The sequence below is a fragment of the Poecile atricapillus genome, chromosome 29 (assembly GCF_030490865.1).
Source record: "Poecile atricapillus isolate bPoeAtr1 chromosome 29, bPoeAtr1.hap1, whole genome shotgun sequence".
Taxonomy (NCBI): domain Eukaryota; kingdom Metazoa; phylum Chordata; class Aves; order Passeriformes; family Paridae; genus Poecile; species Poecile atricapillus.
This window is the reverse complement of record NC_081277.1, coordinates 1,444,909-1,464,449: the sequence shown is the minus strand read 5'-3', so window position 1 is coordinate 1,464,449 and position 19,541 is coordinate 1,444,909. Positions and strand designations below refer to the sequence as shown.

Sequence of the window (19,541 nt, the reverse complement as noted above, 5' to 3'; positions counted from 1 at the left end):
TGTCCCCACACTCTGAGCATGTTGTGTCCCCTGTCCATGTCCCCACACTCTGAGCATGTTGTGTCCCCTGTCCATGTCCCCACACTCTGAGCATGTTGTGTCCCCTGTCCATGTCCCCATGCTTTGTGCTGTGTCCCCTGTCCATGTCCCCACACTCTGAGCATGTTGTGTCCCCTGTCCCCGCACTCTGAGCGTGTTGTGTCCCCGTCCCCACACTCTGAGCATGTTGTGTCCCTTGTCCCCCTGCCATGTCCCCACACTCTGTGTTGTGTCCCCTGTCCATGTCCCCGCACTCTGAGTGTGTTGTGTCCCGTCCCCACACTCTGAGCGTGTTGAGTCCCTTGTCCCCCTGTCCCTGTCCCCGCACTCTGAGCGTGTTGTGTCCCCCTGTGTCCCCTGCCATGTCCCCACACTCTGAGCGTGTTGTGTCCCTTGTCCCCCTGTCCATGTCCCCACACTCTGTGTTGTGTCCCCATGCTGTGTCCCCGCACTCTGACTGTGTTGTGTCCCCTGTCCCCACACTCTGAGCATGTTCTGTCCCTTGTCCCTCTGTCCATGTCCTCACACTCTGTGCTGTGTCCCCTGTCCCTGTCCCCACTCTCTGAGCGTGTTGTGTCCCCTGTCCCCACTCTCTGAGCGTGTTGTGTCCCCTGTTCCCACTCTCTGAGCGTGTTGTGTCCCCTGTCCCCACTCTCTGAGCGTGTTGTGTCCCCTGTTCCCACTCTCTGAGCGTGTTGTGTCCCCTGTGTCCCCTGTCCCCACTCTCTGAGCGTGTTGTGTCCCCTGTCCCCACTCTCTGAGCGTGTTGTGTCTCCTGTCCCCACTCTCTGAGCGTGTTGTGTCCCCTGTCCCCACTCTCTGAGCGTGTTGTGTCTCCTGTCCCCACTCTCTGAGCGTGTTGTGTCCCCTGTCCCCACTCTCTGAGCGTGTTGTGTCTCCTGTCCCCACTCTCTGAACATGTTGTGTTCCCTGTCCCCACTCTCTGAGCGTGTTGTGTCCCCACAGATGTGGAGCGCAGCGGGGCCATCGCGCTGTACTCGGGGCTGGCGGCGGCGGTGCTGGCGGTGGCCGTGCTGGCGCTGGGGGTGACCCTGTACCGGCGCAGTCAGAGTGAGTACGGCGTGGATGTCATTGATTCCTCTGCACTCACGGGAGGCTTCCAGACTTTTAATTTTAAAACAGTCAGACAAGGTTAGTGCGGCGATTTCCTCTCCTTCTCTGCAGAGCTCCCACTGCTCAGGCACGCCTGCATTTGGGGAGGGGGGTTTGGGGCAGCCAGGGACCCTGGAACTGGCTCTGCTCTGTCCCACAAACACAGAATCCTTCTTGGCCACGCTCCAGATGCTTTAGAAATGCCGTCCCCAGCTCCTACACTGATTTAGGAAAAACTAAACAAAGCGACCAAAGCAGCTCAAGCTCAGGCAACAGAGCCGTAGTTCCTCCTGTTCTGTCACAGCCCTTTCCTCCACTCCAATAAAAGGGATTATTCCTTTACTGATAATCTGAGACCCAGCTGGAAGTGTTTTGTAACCCCAGTTTTGTCACTGGGGTCTGTGGGAAATAAATGTGTGTAAGACTGGACCCCCAAAGCTCTAGAAAAAAAACACCAGTGCCAAAAAACGTGGACAAAACGTTAACTAAAAACAGCGCTCAGGTTTTCAGGAATGTTATTCCCTTTGAACAGGAAGGCGGGGAGGGAGAGAAACGGGGATGAAAGCAGGATGTTTATTGATTCCGTGCTGCCATTCTACCTCAGACCTGCCTGATTGTGGGTGGGTGGGAGCGTGGGTGAGGTGTGAAAGTGTCCCCATGTCTGTTCTCTCTTCAGAAAAGGGAAATATGTTGCAGAGTTTGTTTGGGGGGTTTGGTGGTGTTGTTTTTACAGTTTCTTTATTTCCTGGAGACGTCCTCACCAAGCATGACTTGCAAGAAATTGGGAAAAGGGCTTGGCAGACAAGGACATTTGAAGGAGGTTCACTCATCCATTTCTAAATCCAGACCTTTAATTAGGGCTGTGTAACTCTCAATGACTGTGTCAAACAAACATTTTCCTTTGTGGTTCAGTTTGAATCTTGTTTTGAGTCTGGGGAATTGTTTGCTTGGCTTAATGCTGAAAACCTTTCATTCTGGATGCTCTGAAAATCCCCAACTAAACAACCAAGGAAAAAGACCCCACCACAAAACCAAACAGCCAGAGGATTCAGGCCCTAAATCCATCCAGTGCTTATTTCTCAGAGTGTCTTCTGAGGGAAAACGCCTCAAAATGAATAACTGTGGTGTCTTCCCCTGTATCACTCTTGTCCCACTTCTCTTTCAGCCCAGTTCCCCTCAGGCATGAAGTTGTGGGTTTGTGTGAAAGGTCTGCAGGAAGATGTTGTCACCCAGTGGGGTTTAATGTAAGGAAAGAAAACAAGGAGAGAGGAAAAAGGCAAACACACAAATGTGAATCCAAACAAAGGAGGCTCCTCCTTGGATTCCTGCACTCTGGAGCTGCCTGAGGTGTGGCAAGCATGAGGTGTCAGATCTTTGCACCAGTTCCTCTGTCCTCTAACGTGGTCTGGTGTGAGTTTGGGCTCTGAGAGCTCGGGGAGGGCAGAGCGAGCCCCAGAGGGGACGGGAGAATGTGGGAAGGGATTCCTGCGGCGTCCCCTCCACCCTCGCCAAGCGCTGCTCCTGTCCCCACAGGTAACTCCCTGCTCCTGAACTCGTCCCTGCAGCCCGAGCTGACGGTCAGCAGGACCTACAGCGGCCCCATCTGCCTGCAGGACCCCCTGGACAAGGAGCTGATGACGGAGTCGTCCCTGTTCAACCCCCTGGCCGACATCAAGGTCAAGGTGCAGAGCTCCTTCATGGTGTCCCTGGGCGTCACCGACAGGGCCGAGTACCACGGCAAGGCCCACCCCGGGACCTTCCCCCACGGCAACCCCAGGCCCTTTGGGACGATCCAGGCCAGGAACAAGGCCATGTTCATCCAGAACCTGGCCTCCATCTCCAGCAGCAGCGAGCTGAGGAGCTCGGCCCTGTTCGGGCACCTGGGGGGCCGCCTGGTGGTCCCAAACACAGGTGGGTGGCTCCTTTCTCATGAAAGCACATAAAAGAATTTGAGATTAGGCTGCCTGATGTACTGTTTTAGAACTAAATTTTTTTTAAAAAATGCCAGGAAAGAAGAAGTAGGGGCCCCATTAATGCAAATTTTGGGAAGTAGGGCACGTTGCCCACACAGGACACGAGTGATCAGAGGGAAGCCTGGGCTGAGGACTGAAGAGGCATTATGCCTATTTGAACTGTTTTAAATTACTGCCTCTCTTGATGTCTTCAGCATGAAAGCCACATTAATCAAAGCTGTGCCTTGCTTGGATCCTGCTCCAAAGGAAAGGCTCCCCGGGAAGGGTCGATGCTGGATCAGAATCTTACATAAGGGCTCACGTTCCAGCAGCAGCTCCAGCCCCACAGCCCTGCCTGGGGGGCACAGGGACAGCAGCCAGGCCTGGGGACAGTCCCACACCCACCAGGCTCCTGCTCCCTCCTGCCTTGCTGTTTTCCCCTTTTCTGGAGCAAAAAGCTCCCCAGATTCCCGCAGTGGGGCCCTTCCTGTCAGCCCTGTCCCAGGCTGGGCGCTGGGATCTGCTCCCTCTGCTCTGTGTCAGGAGTTTGGGGAGCTCAGGGCTTTGTGGGATGTGTTCCAGCCCTGCAGGATTGTTTGTGAATGAGCTGAACAGCAGATCAGAGCCCAGCAAAGGCTGCCAGGGTCACGGCCCTCAGCTGCACCCCAGGGCTGTGTTTGCATCACCCCAAATCCCAGTCCTCATCTTGGGCATTTCCTCTCCCCTAAAGGCAGCACAAAAAGCCAGATACCCCAGCTAGGGGTTATCAGCCTTCGACTCCAGTGACATTTATCCACTTTAAATTCAGCTCTGGTTTTGTTTGACCAGTGGCTCCAGGATTATCTGCTGCTCTCTGGTTGAACTGGATGATTTAGAGCTTTATCCTTCATGTCCCACAAAACGGGTGCTTTAAAGGTTACCATAAAAACCGTGGTTTGTGTTTAGAGAGGATTGATAACAGTGACAGTCCAGGCATGCACAACGTGTGGAATGTTTTCATTTCTCTACAGACCAGTTTTGTGCTGAGGAAGGAACATTGCAGAGGCACTAAGTTAAGGCATGAATTAAGAATTCCCTCATGCTGTATATTTAGCTACTTTATGTAATGATAGTCCCATCAATTAGATTATTAAAATATGTATTTGGTCCACTTGCAATTTATGTAATTCTTGCAGCATTTATGTAAGATCAGCTGTGCCAAGCAGTTGTAAATTCCAGTGTGATGGAGTCAGTGCCTTGCTGAGGCTCTGCATCGTGTGACAGATACAAAGCCAAACACATTCCCCCTCTCCTGAGAGCGAGATAAAGCAGTTTAATTCCAGTGGTGCCCAGTGGAAAGCTCCCTCCTTAACTTCTGATCCAGCTGGTGGTGTCAAAGGAGAATGGGATCACTTGGACGCAGGAGCTGGGATGTGTGGGAGCAAAGGGGTGATCGCCCTGCAGGAGCTCTCCATGGTGAGACTCCCTGGGATCCCACAATGACCAGGTTTGATTTCAAAGCTGGAAAGAGGCAAGGAGCTCTCAAGAAGCCTTTTGGGAAATGTCTTTTCCTTGAATGGCAAAGTGACAGCTTTATTTCCTTTGGTGATTTATGTTCCTTTCCATCTGCTGATGTTGCCATGAGAAGCAGGAATTCGGGGGAATGTTCAGCAGCTCCCTCGGGGTTGTGTTCCCTGCCCTTCCCAAGGGTCAGTCCTGCCCTTGTTCTTTTCCAGGGGTCAGCCTGTTGATTCCACACGGAGCAATTCCAGAGGAGAGTTCCTGGGAAATCTACCTGGCCATCACCCAGAAGGAGTCCAGGTGAGAGATCCAGGGTCACGGATCTGCCTCCTTTGGGTCGGGATGGAACGTGCAGGAGTCACTCCCGGTCCCCACTGCTGGGGTGACCACCCTGAAACGGACACAGAAATGTTCTTGGAGTGCTGCTCCTGTGAAATCCATGGAATTCTTGTGCCTGCTGCTCCCTTCTCCCCTCCCTGCTCAGGAGGAACTCAGCAGCTGCACCTCAGGCTCCAGGGGTGCTTCCATGGATTTTTAGCCTGAGAATCCTACAGACACTTGGAAGCACTGAGGCTCCAGCAGAATTTATTAATATGACACTTGGGAAAGGAAAAAAAAGAAATTGGCCTTTTCTAGTTACCTTGTTGTTTTTTCTTTTCCCCCCTGCAGTCTCCCTCTCACCAACACTTGTAGACACAGACTGAGGGAGGGTTGGAACGTTCCAGCCTCTCTTTAGCAGGAACAGTGTTTGCAAAGTGCATTTTCTGAGCAGCTACAGCTGCATGTCAGGCTGTCACCATGGGCACTGGAATGGGGTATCCAAGTCAGACTGGGCTTTTCTCCTTTTTACATCCTGGTTTTATTGTCATATCTTCTTATTTTTATCTTGGTTGAGGTCCTTTCCCTAATTTTTACATTGGTTGAGGTTCCTCCTCTCATTTTTCATCTTGGAAACAGCATTTGCTTTTCATTTGAAGAGGGAACTGCATGCCCAGTAATTTAGAAGCTAATCACGGGGATCACACGACCCAGATGAATTAAAATACAACCAAACAGCAACAAAACCTTCAGGGCAAGAGGGTTCAATTGCTGGTTCAGTGTCCAAGGGAGTCTCCTCCACTCTGGCACCGCTCCTGCCCAGGGATTTATTCCAAGAGATGCAGAAACCACGTGGCTGTGGGGATGGGTTCAGTTGCTGGAGTGGGAGAGAAGAGCAGATTACACATCTCTAGAAGTCAGCAGAGAGGCTGCAGCTCTTCCTTCAGCCCAGGTGAACCCCTGGAGCTCAGCTGTGCTGGTGGCATCTCCCCTGCCTGTCCCAGAGCCACACTGGGCCACTCCCAAATCCACAGCCCCGTCCCCGAGTCTGTAAAAGTCATTGAGCTCGTTCCTCCTTCAGAATACAAATGGGTTTTCAAAGCAGGGAGATCACACTCAATCTGGAAAAATTTATGAGCCTGTGTGTTTTAAACCATAATTTGTTTTATCTTCGCTCCTGTGAAAATATTGTTGATGGCAGCGTTTGAAGGCAGAGCACGGTGGGGATGGGACCAGCTGGTGCTCGAAACGGGGCTGGCTGGCACAGAGCAATTTCAGTGCTGGATTTGGGTTAAACAAATTGAAATGTATTTTAAATACCAGAGTCCTAAACTGACCAGCCGCTGATTGGAGTTAGATGGGGTCTAATGGGTTTGTTTCATCTCCAGCTGCTGCTTCCACGTGAAACGAGCAGAAATGAGCAGATGAGGGAGGTGCTTGGATTTGAACTGAAATATTTTCAGTGAATTCTCACTCCTGACAGCCACTCTTGTCTTTGCTGCCCCAAGCCTGGAGCCGGAGGGCCCCGAGGTGCTGCTGGGGCCCGAGGTGAGCTGCGGGCCCCCCGAGCTGGCTGTGAGCACCCCGTGTGCCCTGAGCATCCCTCACTGCGCCCACGCCGACCCCCAGCACTGGAGCATCCACCTCAAACGCAGGACGCAGCAGGGGAAGTGGGAGGTAAGCCCAGAGCCCACCATGGACATGGAATTAGTCCTCAGCCCACCCTGTTACTCCTTGTGCAGAGATTCTGGCAGGGATAGACACAGGGAGACATCTGAGAGAAACAATTACAGCAGAAAGGGTTTGCATTTTGGGAAGAAGCAGCAGAATTGGTTTTGGGGTGTTTTACCAAGATGTGCAAAAGTTTATGGCTACAAAGGCCAGCCCTGGATGCCACAGCTGCAGCCTGGCCTGTCTTGTCCCTCCCTGAGCCCCTGCCTGGCTTTTGCTCTGTTTTCAACCATTCCAGTCCCATTTGCATAATTCAGATTTACTCAGCCCTTGGGCAGCTCCAGCAGCGCTGGCCTCAAACAGCCCGGGCCACTGAGGAGAGGGACACGGGGACAGAGTCACACAGGGACACGGGGACAGAGGGACACGGGGACGGAGTCACACGGGGACATGGGGACAGAGGGACACAGGGACATGAGGACAGAGTCACACAGGGACACAGGGACATTGTCACATAGGGACAGAGTCACATAGGGACATGGGGACACAGGGACAGAGGGACAGAGTCACACGGGCACACAGGGACACAGGGACATGGGGACACAGGGACAGAGTCACACGGGGACACAGGGACATAGGGACACAGGGACAGAGGGACAGAGTCACACAGGGACGGAGTCACACGGGGACATGGGGACAGAGGGACACAGGGACATGGGGACAGAGTCACACGGGGACATGGGGACAGAGGGACAGAGTCACACGGGCACACAGGGACATGGGGACACAGGGACAGAGGGACAGAGTCACACAGGGGCACAGGGACAGAGGGACAGAGTCACACGGGCACACAGGGACACAGGGACATGGGAACAGAGGGACAGAGTCACACAGGGACATGGGGACACAGGGACAGAGTCACACGGGGACACAGGGACATAGGGACAGAGTCACACAGGGACAGAGTCACATGGGCACACAGGGACAGAGGGACAGAGTCACATGGGCACACGGACACAGGGACATGGGGACACAGGGACAGAGTCACATGGGCACACAGGGACAGAGGGACAGAGTCACAGCGGCACACGGACACAGGGACATGGGGACACAGGGACAGAGTCACATGGGCACACAGGGACAGAGGGACACAGGGACACAGGGACAGAGTCACACAGGGACAGAGTCACACATGGACATGGGGACACAGGGACAGAGTCACATGGGCACACAGGGACACAGGGACAGAGTCACACAGGCACGCAGGGCAGGACTGAGCAGCAGAGGCAGAGCAGAGGGAGTTTTTGAGGAAGGTGAACGTGGCTGTAATGGGTGTTCTGGAAATCAAACCCCAGCCATTGTTCAAGGTTTGCTTATTGACTTTAACCTTCAAGGTAATTTTTTAACTTGACATTGGGGGGAAAAATTAGGCAGAAAGTCAAGAGCACTTGAAAAAAGCTGCTAAAATTGCTTAGGCATCATCATTATTATTGTATGTACACAGCGAGCTCTGCTCAGGGCACGGCCATAAATCCTCCTGCTGACTCAGGGCTAAATTGGGAATATTTACTCAGGGAAGCCGTCCCCCTTCTCCCCTTCCCCGAGAGTGCAGCCTGGCTCCCAGCAACACTGCATTCCAGTTGAATAAAAATAAACAATTAATGCCATGACTCCTATTGTCGAGGCCTATTGATCCGACTTCGCTTTATTCTTTTTAAACCTGAATTTCATTTTGCAGGAAGTGATGTCTGTGGAAGAGGAAACTACTTCTTGCTACTGCCTGTTGGATCCTTATGCCTGTCACATTCTCTTAAACAGCTTTGGAACTTATGCCCTAATTGGGGAACCCATCTCTGACTGCGCCGTTCGACAGCTGAAAGTCGCCGTTTTTGGCTGCCTGTCTTGCAATTCTCTGGATTACAATCTGAGGGTTTATTGTGTGGATAACACCCCTTGTGCATTCCAGGTAAATGGCTTCGCTTTGCTCCTCTGGGCTTTGCTTATTTTCCCATGAAATGCTGACATCCTTTCACCCCCCTGGGCAACCCCAGCCTCAACCCAAGGAGAATACTGGAATTTTTAAGCACTGCTGCACCATTAGAATAAATCACTCAATTTCCCTGCAGGTGTGGATTTACACTGGGAGCTTTAGGGCAGCCAAACTCTCTTATTTGCTCTCTCAAATTTTTTACCCACATTCTCAACTACCCAAACTCACCCAGCCCTGCTTTACAAAAATTCAATTATCCAGCATTTCCTCTTAAAAAAAACAAAAACCAACCCAATCCCCATGTGGCAATTGAGATGAGAATGATTTTCCTGCACCGTGTTCCAGGACAAAACAATTCTCTGGCTTTTGGTAAACTCAGGAGCTTTAACAAAATGCTGTTCTTTGGGGAGCTGAAACGCAAAGAGTTGTGAGATGAATTTTTCCTTCCTTTTGCTGTCGCACAGGAATGGAAACACGGCTCTGACTGAAGCACACGCTGCTGTCTCTGTGCTTCTAATAAAAGCCAAGGCACCAAAAGGATTGTTAGAGGCTCACAATGGCTTTGTAATTATCCTCTTTATAACACTTAGACAATTAGCGGGTACCAGTGTCTTCCTGATGAGTCTGGAGGAAATGATCAGAAGAATAATTACCAGTTCTCTGCGTTCCCAGGGTGTTTGTAGATAGTGAGACAACCGTGCATTCACGGAACGATGCAGCCCCTAAAAGCAAGTCAATATTAGTGGGGAAGATGGGGAATTACAGAGCTTTTTGGATAAAACACCAGAGCTGGGGTTGCCAAGCTGTGTTTGACAGTGAATCCTGCATGGGGCAGGTTTATGTACGAGCCAGAATTCCTTTGGTTTTGACTTTTTCCCTGTGTGAAAACTCTCCTTGTTCCTCCAGCAGCTGAGGTGGGTCTTTGTGAAGTTCTGAGTGTGCTGGGAAGCTCCTGGCCCTCAAAATCCAAGAGAACCAAGTCCTTTGTGATTTTCCCAAATGCTGCTGCTGTGGGAGGAGTCCCACGCCTGCCAATGCAGCCAGAGCAGCACTCACAGAACCTTCCAGAACATCCAACATACCCAAGGAGGTTTGAGAATAGTTAAATAATCTGCTCCCTTTGTGGCTGGAAAGCAAAAACCGAAGTCTCCCTGCCTTCATATGAACCCAACCACCAGGGGTTAAACCAACCTAAACACCTGTAAAAATTGGTTTATAATGGAAATCTGTTAGTGCAGTTTCAGAGAGGTCGAGCATTGAATTTTCAGAAGGTCACAATGGTTCCAGGGGCTCCTTTGGTCCTAACAAGCCCTAAAGCCCTTTGGTGGACACAGATTTGATATAATTTTTGTGGATTAAGAAAGGTAATTTGGAAGCACTGCTTGCCTGCTGATTTTTAAAGACTTCTGCAACCTTTCCTTCCTCACTGGTGTTTTTACTGCAACAGCACAGGAATAAACATTGCTTAAGTACAGGCAGGGGTGATCTTTTCCTGCCATTATGTTTTAAATTCACAGAATTACATAAAAAATTCACTTGGAACAGAGCTCTGGAGGGCTGTAGTGCAAACCCCTGCCCAGAGTCTGCCCTTCACACTGCTCAGGTCTTGTCCAGCGATTCTGGCAGTGCCCCAGAGGTGGGAAATGGAAGTGAATGATTTCACCTGAAGTGTCTGAGGGCTCTGCAAAGCCCTGAGAAGTTCCTCAGCAGAGCTGCTCTTGAGTCCAGCTGTGCTGGGCTGCTCTGGGGGTGTTGGAGAGGAGAGACAGCCAAAAATTCAGTGTCCAACCCCCATTTTCTGCCCAGAAATGGGGCTGCCCAAAGCCAGACTTTGGGGCAATGGAAATGCCAAACCCACGAGAGAAACTCTGCCGTGTTCAGCACCCCGGGGGAACCTGGCACCTCCACAGAGAGGGATTTTCACTGCTTTGGGGCTTGTTCCTAACACTGAAAACATTCTCTTCTCCTCCCTTGCAGGAAGTGGTTTCGGATGAAAGACTCCAAGGGGGGCAATTGCTGGAGGAACCCAAACTTTTGCATTTTAAAGGCAACACCTGCAGCCTGCAGATCTCAGTGCTGGACGTCCCTCCCTTCCTGTGGAGAATCAAACCCTTCACTGCCTGTCAGGTACCTGGCATTTCACCTGCTCCCCCTGCCCTGGGGGGCAGAACCCAAATGAACCCAGGTTCCTTTTATTTAAAAAGCTGTAAGCCTCCCAAGCATTTAACAAAAACATGTTGCCTTTTGATTCTGACAAACACAGATTTCGTTTATACCAGACTGCTGTAAATTTGTCATTTTACAGAAGTGCTTGTGCTTTCCCTCATTTCAGTTGCCTCCAACAGAATGCAAATATTCCTCCTGTTCAAACTTAACCACTCCTCAAGATGTTTCTAATATCTGTCATTCCAGTTTTGATATAACTGTGGAAATATGGCTAAAAATGACATTTAAATGTAACCATGAGTTAAAATCACAGCACACAGAGACCAAGTATTAGAACTGAAGAGCAGCAAATTGGTTTTTCTCTTCTCCATTAATTGAAGAGGCTGTTGAAAACTGAAAAGGAAAAATCAAAACAAAATAAGAATTTCCAAGGATTTTGGTGACTGGAAATCCTAAGGAATGTGCTGGCACATGGAGTGGGCTGGTTTTAAAATACAGCACTCAATTAGAATGTACAATCTCCCTTCTCCCAGAAGCAGAGACACAATTATCCTTCCTCCAGGATTTTGGCAAAAACCCTGTTTTAAAAGTGTTGCCACGTTCCCCAAAACATGAGGGTAATGGGCTCTGAAAGTTATAAACACAGAGCCAGGGAAAGCCTCTCCTCGTTAGCAGCGTGGGGATAATTTGGGCTACAACTTAAAAAATGGTTTAAATTAATCCTTTTCAGCTTCTTAGGGAGAAGAACTTTTCAGTGTTTTGTTTGTTCTTCTCGCTCACGTGTGTTTTAAAAGCCAAACCAAGCAGGGTCAGGATGGCCCAGTTCTCCAGCAGAGACCTGCCAGAGTGTGCCCAAAATAAAATCAAATCCGAGGAGTTTCCTCTCAATGCAGCAAATTCACTTCTGCCCTCACCAGATTATAGAGCTCCATACTTTGATTAATTTATTGTCTCCTAATCCCTTGTCCAAACACGAGGAATAAATGTCTGTGACAGGCTGGAATTGAACCTCCAAGTGCCACTTAGAGCCTGATCAGAGCAGGGACTCAGGGCTGGAACAAAGCCTGTGCAAAACCCCTGCTGCCAGAACGGGCTGACACAGCGCTGCCCTGGCCCAGAGGAATATTTACATTTTATAGCTGAGTGTAACTGGGATGGCTTGGACAGCTCAGAAACACAATCACTGCTCCTCAGAGGAGCTGCAGAACCTCCCCTGGCTCTGTGCTTCCCTCGCAGTGAAAAGTCTGGTGACAGCTCTGGTTTGGTTCCAGCCTCTTTATAGAGAAAAAAATCTATTTTTGCACGTGGAGTTTCTTCCAGTGTTCCCTGGGCTCCTCTCCTACGTCCCACCCTGTGAGAGCAGCTGCTTGTGCTGCCTGGCAGGAACAACTGAACGCAGCCTGTTCCAGGAATGTCTCTGGTCCACCAGCAGCACCTCCCCGGGCAGCGTGGGGAGGGGAGATTGGTGGAAATGATGTCTCAGACAAGCAGCCATCCTGCTCCAGGGCCAGAGCAGATAAATAAATCACGCTGAGGAGCTGCTGGAAGGCAGCTGGTGGCAGGTGGCACCAGGATTCCTGCAGGCTCTGCTCAGAGCCTGTGTCTGTCCTGGCCTGGCAGGAGCAGCTCCCAGGGCTGGGCTCCCTTCCCCTGTGCATGGGAACAGCAGGAGCTGGGCAGGCACCTCGGGGTGTTCAGAGCAGCTTTTGCCTCCCATCCTGCATCTCCTGCAGGATCCAGCTCTGCCTGGGCCATGAGATGATTTACAGCCCCTCTGTCTGCAAGGAGCTTAATTACAAACGCAGAATGGAGCTGAAAGCATCTCTGGAAACTCCAACCACTCATTGTTCCAGCACTCCTTGCTGCTCTGCATTGTTTCACGCAGCTCCTTTCAGCTGAGTGATTCTTCCACTCGGAGTGAAAGCAGAGATGATCACCCTGAAAAAAATCTAATTACAGTTTCTCCACTCATAACATTTTGCTAACGTTTCCTTTACCAGTGTGTGCATCTCACTACTGCTGCTGCTCCCAGCCTGGGGCTGGGGAAGGCAGGGAAGGCTGCCAGGGCCAGGACAGTTCTCAGAGGGAAATTCCTAATTCCTTTGGGGTGGAGAAGGGAAGGCTGCCAGGGCCAGGACAGTTCTGTGTTCCTTTCCTTGGATTCTGGTTACAAGGTGATTCCAAGGAGACACAGACAGGGCGAGGGGGAGGAAGTGAAGGCATATTTAAGTATCTTTAAGAATGTTTTTTAAGAGTTTCCCATTACTCATTGCCCCAGATGAGCCCTGAGCTCTCGGTCACTGCGACACCTCAGCGTTCATGAACGCAATCCTCACTTTCTGGCTTTGTGCTGTTTGGGGCTGGAGGGGACGTGCCTGAGCTGGTCCCAGCAGAGCAGGACGTGGCTGTTTCCCCCCTGGCCGTGTCCCCTGTCCCTGACGTGTCCCCATCCCGCAGGAGGTGCCGTTCTCCCGCGTGTGGCGCGGCAGCCCCCGGCCCCTGCTCGGCGCCTTCTCCCTGGAGCGCTTCAGCCCCGCCACCAGCCAGCTGTGCTGCACCGTGTGCGTCCGGCAGCTGCAGGGCCACGAGCAGCTCCTGCACGTCCAGACCTCCGTCCTCGAGGTAAAGCCTTGGGCAGCCCCTGCTCTGTGGGGCGGGATGCTCACAGAACAGAATCCCGGGGTGGGATGGGTTGGGTTGGGTTGGGTTGGGTTGGGTTGGGTTGGGTTAAGTTGGGTTGGGTTGGGTTGGGTTGGGTTGGAAGGACCTCAAAGCCCATCCAGTGCCACCCCTGCCATGGGCAGGGCCACCTTCCACCATCCCAGGTTGCTCCAAGCCCCTTGGACCCTTCCAGGGACGGGGCACCACCTCTCTGTGCACCAGTTCCCTCCCTGGTTCTGTCCTTTCCTCGTGTAGGTTTTGCTCAAAGCTGGAACCAGTCTTTAAAGCCTTGCAGATCCCATTTCCAGCAGAAATCGAGGCACAGACACTGCAGCACTAACAATAATTTATCACTAATTTAATGATTTATTGTTCGAGTTGGTGGTTGCAGTTTTCTAACGAGAAGCTCTTGCAGAGCGCTGAGGGTTGGGGACAGGGGTACAAACTGTGTCTCGTGGGGACTGGGCCCTGCTCGTGGCTAAAGGAAATCAGAGCTACAGCTGAGCGAGCTGCTGCTCTGACAACAGCCATGAGAACTTCAGCAGCTGCGCTTTTTTAGGTTACTGAGCATCTTTGTTGATTAATCTGGATTAATGGTTCTGGATTAGAGCTCTACACCCATAAATGCTCTGAGCAGGGAGTGCAGCAGCTGGACAAGAGCAGCACGAACATCATCCTGTGTAAAAACTCCTCAGAACTGGCCAAGTGCTTTCTGCTCCTTTATCCTTATTTCATAAAACCCCCCTGTCGCTCTCTCTGTGTCTCCAGCCCGTGCTGCTGCTGCTGCTGCCTTGCTCTCCCTCTCTGCTGTGTTTTTAAGGGCCCTGTCTGTATACAAGTCCCCAGAGCATGTTCCAGTTCTGCTTCAAGCAGATTTGCTGCTGTGGAAAGCTTTCTCATGCCTATCTCCAGCAGTGATTGAAGAGGGAGGATAATTTGACTGCAAAATAAATCTGTAAGTGACAACTCCCCCCCGGAGCTGCTCCGTGCGTGACAATCCCCGGAGCGCCCGGGTCGCTGTGCTTATCTCACACGGGCAGGGCAGGAGCATCTCCTGCTCTGCATCTTGAGCAGAGCCCAGGGCAGAGCTGCAGCACCCAGTGCCGAGCCTGGGGATGTGTCACAAATGTTGGATGGAGGCTGCACCATCACTGCTGGTTGGTATTGATGCTGTGTCACTCTCCGATGAGTAATGCACTGAAATTTGACTCTGTTATGCAAGACTGGTGTGATTCCACGGGAAAAGAGGGGCCAGATCCACAAGGACCCGGATTCCAGAGAGGCTGGGAGAGCTGAGGTGCTTACAGAATTCAGGTGTTTAAAAAAGCCTAAAGAGAGAAACATAAATTTGTGTGTCCAGGGGTTTAATCAATTAAAGATTTAGAAAGCCAGCACTGCTCTATAACAGAAAAATAACCATGAAAGAAAACTCGTGGAAGGAAAATAACAGCATTTTAAAGGTTTTTATGCACAATCCTTGTGATGTTCTAGGTGTTCTTTCACAAATCACAAAAGCACCTCTTAGCTCAGTCGTTTTCTGTTGTCAATTCAAGCGACGGGAGGAATCCCAGGTTTGATTCTTTCCCTGCTTTGCCTTCCCGTTCCCTGCAGGCTGAGAGAGAAAACATCACCTTCTTTGGGCACGAGGACAGCGCCTTCCCTGCCCAGCTGGGCCCCAAGGCGTTCAAGATCCCGCGCTCCATCCGGCAGCGCATCTGCGCCACCTTCGACACGCCCGGCGCCAAGGGCAAGGACTGGCAGCTGCTGGCCCAGAAGAACAGCATCAGCAGGTGATGATGGCAGTGATGGCAGTGACGCCTTCAGCTCTGCCCTGGAGATTTTCCAGGCTCTGCACTGCCCCAGGGTGTGACTCTGAGCCCCACATAAAGCGTCAGCGAGTTCTCCTCAGTTCCAGCCACACCAAACCTGCTCCAGCCCCAGCACCAAGGACACCGTGACAGCCTCAGGCCCAAAAAGTGTAACCAGCAGCGAGCTGAGGAGAGCAGACTGGGAGGGTGGCACTTCCTAATCTTCATAACCTTCATAATCTTCATAACCTTCATAATCTTCATAATCTTCATAATCTTCATAATCTTCATAATCTGTAATTGGACAATTCATCCCAATATGGAAATGGACCAAAACTTATAAAAATGTGAAAATTCGTGGCTCAGAGTCCCCCTTGGGTCCACCTTGGGTCCCCCTTGGGTGCACCTTGGCTGGAGCCACAGCCAGGCTCCTGCACTGCCCAAGGTGCGTCCTTTGAAGGATTTTTAACAAATCCCCAATTTATTCCTTTTCCTCCATCCAGCCTCTGTTCCAGGGAGCCTCTCAAGGCATCAGCAGCGCCCTGGGCAGGGGGTTTGGCCCTGGAGCAGGAATTATCAGCTGCTCAGGGTTGGTTTGCCACTGTCAGGGCTGTGGGTGAATTAAGGGCTCTCAGGGCTCATTTCAGCTGCTCAGAGCTGTCAGCTCCTCCTGCTGGGCTGGACATTCTTCTGTCCACCCTCAAGGCTGCAGGAGGATTTTGTCCATCATGGAAACTGTTGTTCAAAGCACTTAGGAGGCTGCACATTCCCCCCAGACAAATCCCCTTGGCTCTCATGGGTGCATTTCTTATTCCAAAATGAACCCTGCAGATTTTTTTTTTTTTTTTTAAGGGAAAGACATCCTTAAAAGAGACAGTCGTGCTCTAGTGTTAGGAGTAATAATATTATGATGATTAAAACTGAAAGATGCTGTAAAAACCAATTTACTTCTTACTTTGCTTTTTCTGCTTGGCTAAATTAAATTGGTGGAGGCAGCTCCCTCACAAAAATATTTTCTGATTGTCACAAACTCTATAAATATGTTCCCAGGAGGGCAGAGGAATGCTTAAATCAAGCAAAGTAACTTTCCATTGCCTTCTTGCTTTGCATGGGAACCTCAATAAACCACATCTGACCCAAAGGAAAAAGAGTTTTGGATAAACCCAAAACTTTGTTTTACCAAATTCTATACAAATCACCCCTGCAGGGTCCTAAAAATGGCACATGAACAAAACAGAAAATCACAGATAAAAGGTGGTGAGTCTTTGCATAAGCACAAGCATCAAGTGCTGTAAATCCTTCTCCCTGTCAAATCCTGGCTGTATTTCCTAGTGATGCTTCCCAGAAGGGATAATCCCATCCCAGGGGCAGCACTGCTGGGCCTAGGGACACCCTGGGCTTGTGGTCACTGTCCTTGTGCTGGGCAGGTGCCATACCCTGGGCTCATGGTCACTGTCCCGGGGCTGGGCAGGTGCCACACCCTGGGCTCGTGGTCATTGTCCCTGGGCAGGTGCCACACCCTGGGCTCGTGGTCACTGTCCTTGTGCTGGGCAGGTGCCACACCCTGGGCTCGTGGTCACTGTCCCTGGGCTGGGCAGGTGCCACACCCTGGGCTCGTGGTCACTGTCCCTGGGCAGGTGCCATACCCTGGGCTCATGGTCACTGTCCCTGGGCTGGGCAGGTGCCACACCCTGGGCTCGTGGTCACTGTCCCTGGGCTGGGCAGGTGCCACATGAGGAGCCACCACCTCCAGGGGTTCCTCAGCTCATGCCCCAGCTGTGCTGGAGGGTTTTTTTCCCAAGCACATGGATCGTGCTGGGTACAGGGCACAGCTGCAGCGCGGGCTGCTCCTCATCCCTCTTTCCCTCCCTTCCCTGCAGGAATCTCTCCTTCTTCGCCGCCCAGAGCAGCCCCTCCGCCGTCATCCTGGACCTGTGGGAGGCGCGGCACCAGCACGACGGGGACCTGGACTCGCTGGCCTGTGCCCTGGAGGAGATTGGAAGGACACACTCCAAGCTCTCAGAGGTGGCAGAGCCCGAGCTGGAGGAGCCCGAGTTCCCCGGCAGCAGGAACGGGCTCTAGTCCCCCTGCCCCGCCAGGACACGCGGCCAGCCCGACCCCGAGCCTGGGCCAGGGGACTGCAGGGGTCGTGCCCGTGGGGATGGAACTCACCCCACAACAGTGGCACTGGGAGGAGCAGAAGCAGCCCTGCTAAAAACCCTCCAGCGATGAGGAAATCAAGCTTCTCCCTGTCCTCCTCCACTTAAAATCCATCTTTTGGTGCCCCAAACAAAGCTGCACTTGTGCCAGTCCCGGGGCAGGAGGGAGAGAGACACAGAGCCATAAGAGGTAAATGTTGTTGTGTGTTTAGGAACAGTCATGTTCATGTAATGCCTAGTGAAAATCAACAAATAATGTTGGATATTCCGAGCCACTGGAGGTTAGTCCTGGTTAAAAGGCTTCTCACTTCGAGAGTGGTTTAAAATCCCATCACGTTGTCACTTTATGTCTGCTACAGGAAAAAAACTGAAAATTTGGCCTTATCCTGTTCAGATGTTTGAGGAATTAGAAGATCTCATCATTATTTCATATCATGTGTATTCCAAATAATTTGTTGTGAAAATTCAGCCCCTTAATGAATGTACATTTGCTGCAGAGCTTTGCTGCCTGCTCTGTCACCAAAATTCCAGAACAAACCCCTTTTCTCTGAGACTGGGGGGTGTGCACACGCAAGAGGAATTTTCTAATTTTCTACGTCTGCAAACTTTCTTAGTCAAAAACTGTCTTTGGGGGTGGATTTAAATAACCAAATAACACACGGGAAATTTCCAGCCCGGTTTTAGCAAGTTGAGACATTTATTTTTATTACTTCTGGCTCTGTGGCTGAGCTGAAGGTGAAGGCAATCAGCACAGCTTCATTTTGGTTTGGCTTCAGATTGAAACCACAAACCCACACGGCACTGCCAACACTGGCCTTGATTTTGTTGCACAATTTGGGAATTTCACAGGATGCAAAGCTGGCTGGGTTACCTTGGTTTCGTTACAAATCTTTACAATCGTTACAAATACCGCCAAAATGGGAATCAAACCAGAGAATTCACCTCGTTTTTTACCCATTCCATACAAATATGATTTATGTCTTCAACCAAACCAAAAAGAGCTGTCACTGTGAGCGAGGGCCTGGTGGAGCAGGTGTGGAGCCGAATTTCAGCATTATTTTGATCATTCTTTTCACTCACATCCTTCACCGTAGCCGAGGTGCTCCCCAGTCCGTGTGGCTGCCGGGGCACAGTCAGGAAAAACAGGAACAGAAATGAGGCTTTGGGAGCTTTGTGGAAATGCAGGAAAGCCAAAACAAGGATCTGGGGGCTGTTTTAGGCTCGTGTTTGGCTGTGAGCAGCACGACAGCCCCCAGGGCAGGTCCGGTCTGGAACTATTCCCTCACCCAGTGAAGTGTGAAAATCTCAACAACAACAACAACAACAACAACTCTGTCCTTGCTCCTGCTGCTCCGAAATCCGCTGCCTGCCCAGCTCAGGAATAGGCTGAGACTTGGAAATCCTGAGACGTGGAAATGCTGAGAGCTGTGCAAGCATTTCCTGCAGCTCAGCATCTCCTGCAGCCTGGCAGGAGGCTCCTGGTGCAGGGGCTCCAGCAGATTTAGGGGCAGACAGAAATACCGGCTGCAAGCTGTCACTGCTTTTAGCAGCACATGCTCCTCGCAGGGCTGGAATGATATCTCCAGTGACTGCCAGTCCTCCTCCTCAGAAACCTGTTCTTCGTTGGACAAAATGTCAGGCATTACAAAAACAAAACAAGGGATGGCATCCAGGGAGCCAGCGCCGAGCTGCCGTTGTCGGGGAAACCAGCCCCAGTCTGTCTCCTGCAGGGAATTTGTTCTCAGAGCAGCTCTGCTGTGGAGCAGGCTGGGTTTGTGTCCCCCAGCACAGCCCCAGGTGCTGCAGGGCTGCTCCCCAGAGCTGCATCCCCCCAGAGCTGCATCCCCCCAGAGCTCCATCCCCTCCCAGAGCTGCATCCCCCCCCCCAGATCTGCATCCCCCCAGAGCTGCATCCCCCCAGAGCTGCATCCCCCCAGAGCTCCATCCCCTCCCAGAGCTGCATCCCCCTCCAGAGCTGTGTCCCCCCCCAGAGCTCCATTCCCCCAGAGCTCCATTCCCCCAGATCTGCATCCCCCAGAGCTGCATTCCCCAGAGCTGCACATCCCCCAGAGCTGCATCCCCCCCCAGATCTGCATCCCCCAGAGCTGCATTCCCCCATAGCTGCATCCTCCCCCAGAGCTGCATCCCCCCCCAGAGCTGCATC

General features: G+C 51.6%; 1 protein-coding gene across 1 annotated transcript in view; it reads left to right on the top strand.

Annotated features, from left to right (window-relative positions):
• Positions 1-19,197, top strand: part of UNC5D (unc-5 netrin receptor D) — a 97,349-nt gene extending 78,152 nt beyond the window's left edge. The window contains exons 9-17 of the mRNA XM_058859465.1: positions 1,006-1,191; positions 2,686-3,063; positions 4,820-4,904; positions 6,431-6,599; positions 8,332-8,559; positions 10,561-10,710; positions 13,207-13,371; positions 15,022-15,200; positions 17,099-19,197. Of these exons, the coding sequence (XP_058715448.1) occupies positions 1,006-1,191; positions 2,686-3,063; positions 4,820-4,904; positions 6,431-6,599; positions 8,332-8,559; positions 10,561-10,710; positions 13,207-13,371; positions 15,022-15,200; positions 17,099-17,300 (1,742 nt within the window). The 3' untranslated portion in view covers positions 17,301-19,197. The remainder of the gene's footprint in view (positions 1-1,005; positions 1,192-2,685; positions 3,064-4,819; positions 4,905-6,430; positions 6,600-8,331; positions 8,560-10,560; positions 10,711-13,206; positions 13,372-15,021; positions 15,201-17,098) is intronic.
• The last annotated feature ends 344 nt before the right edge of the window (positions 19,198-19,541 follow it).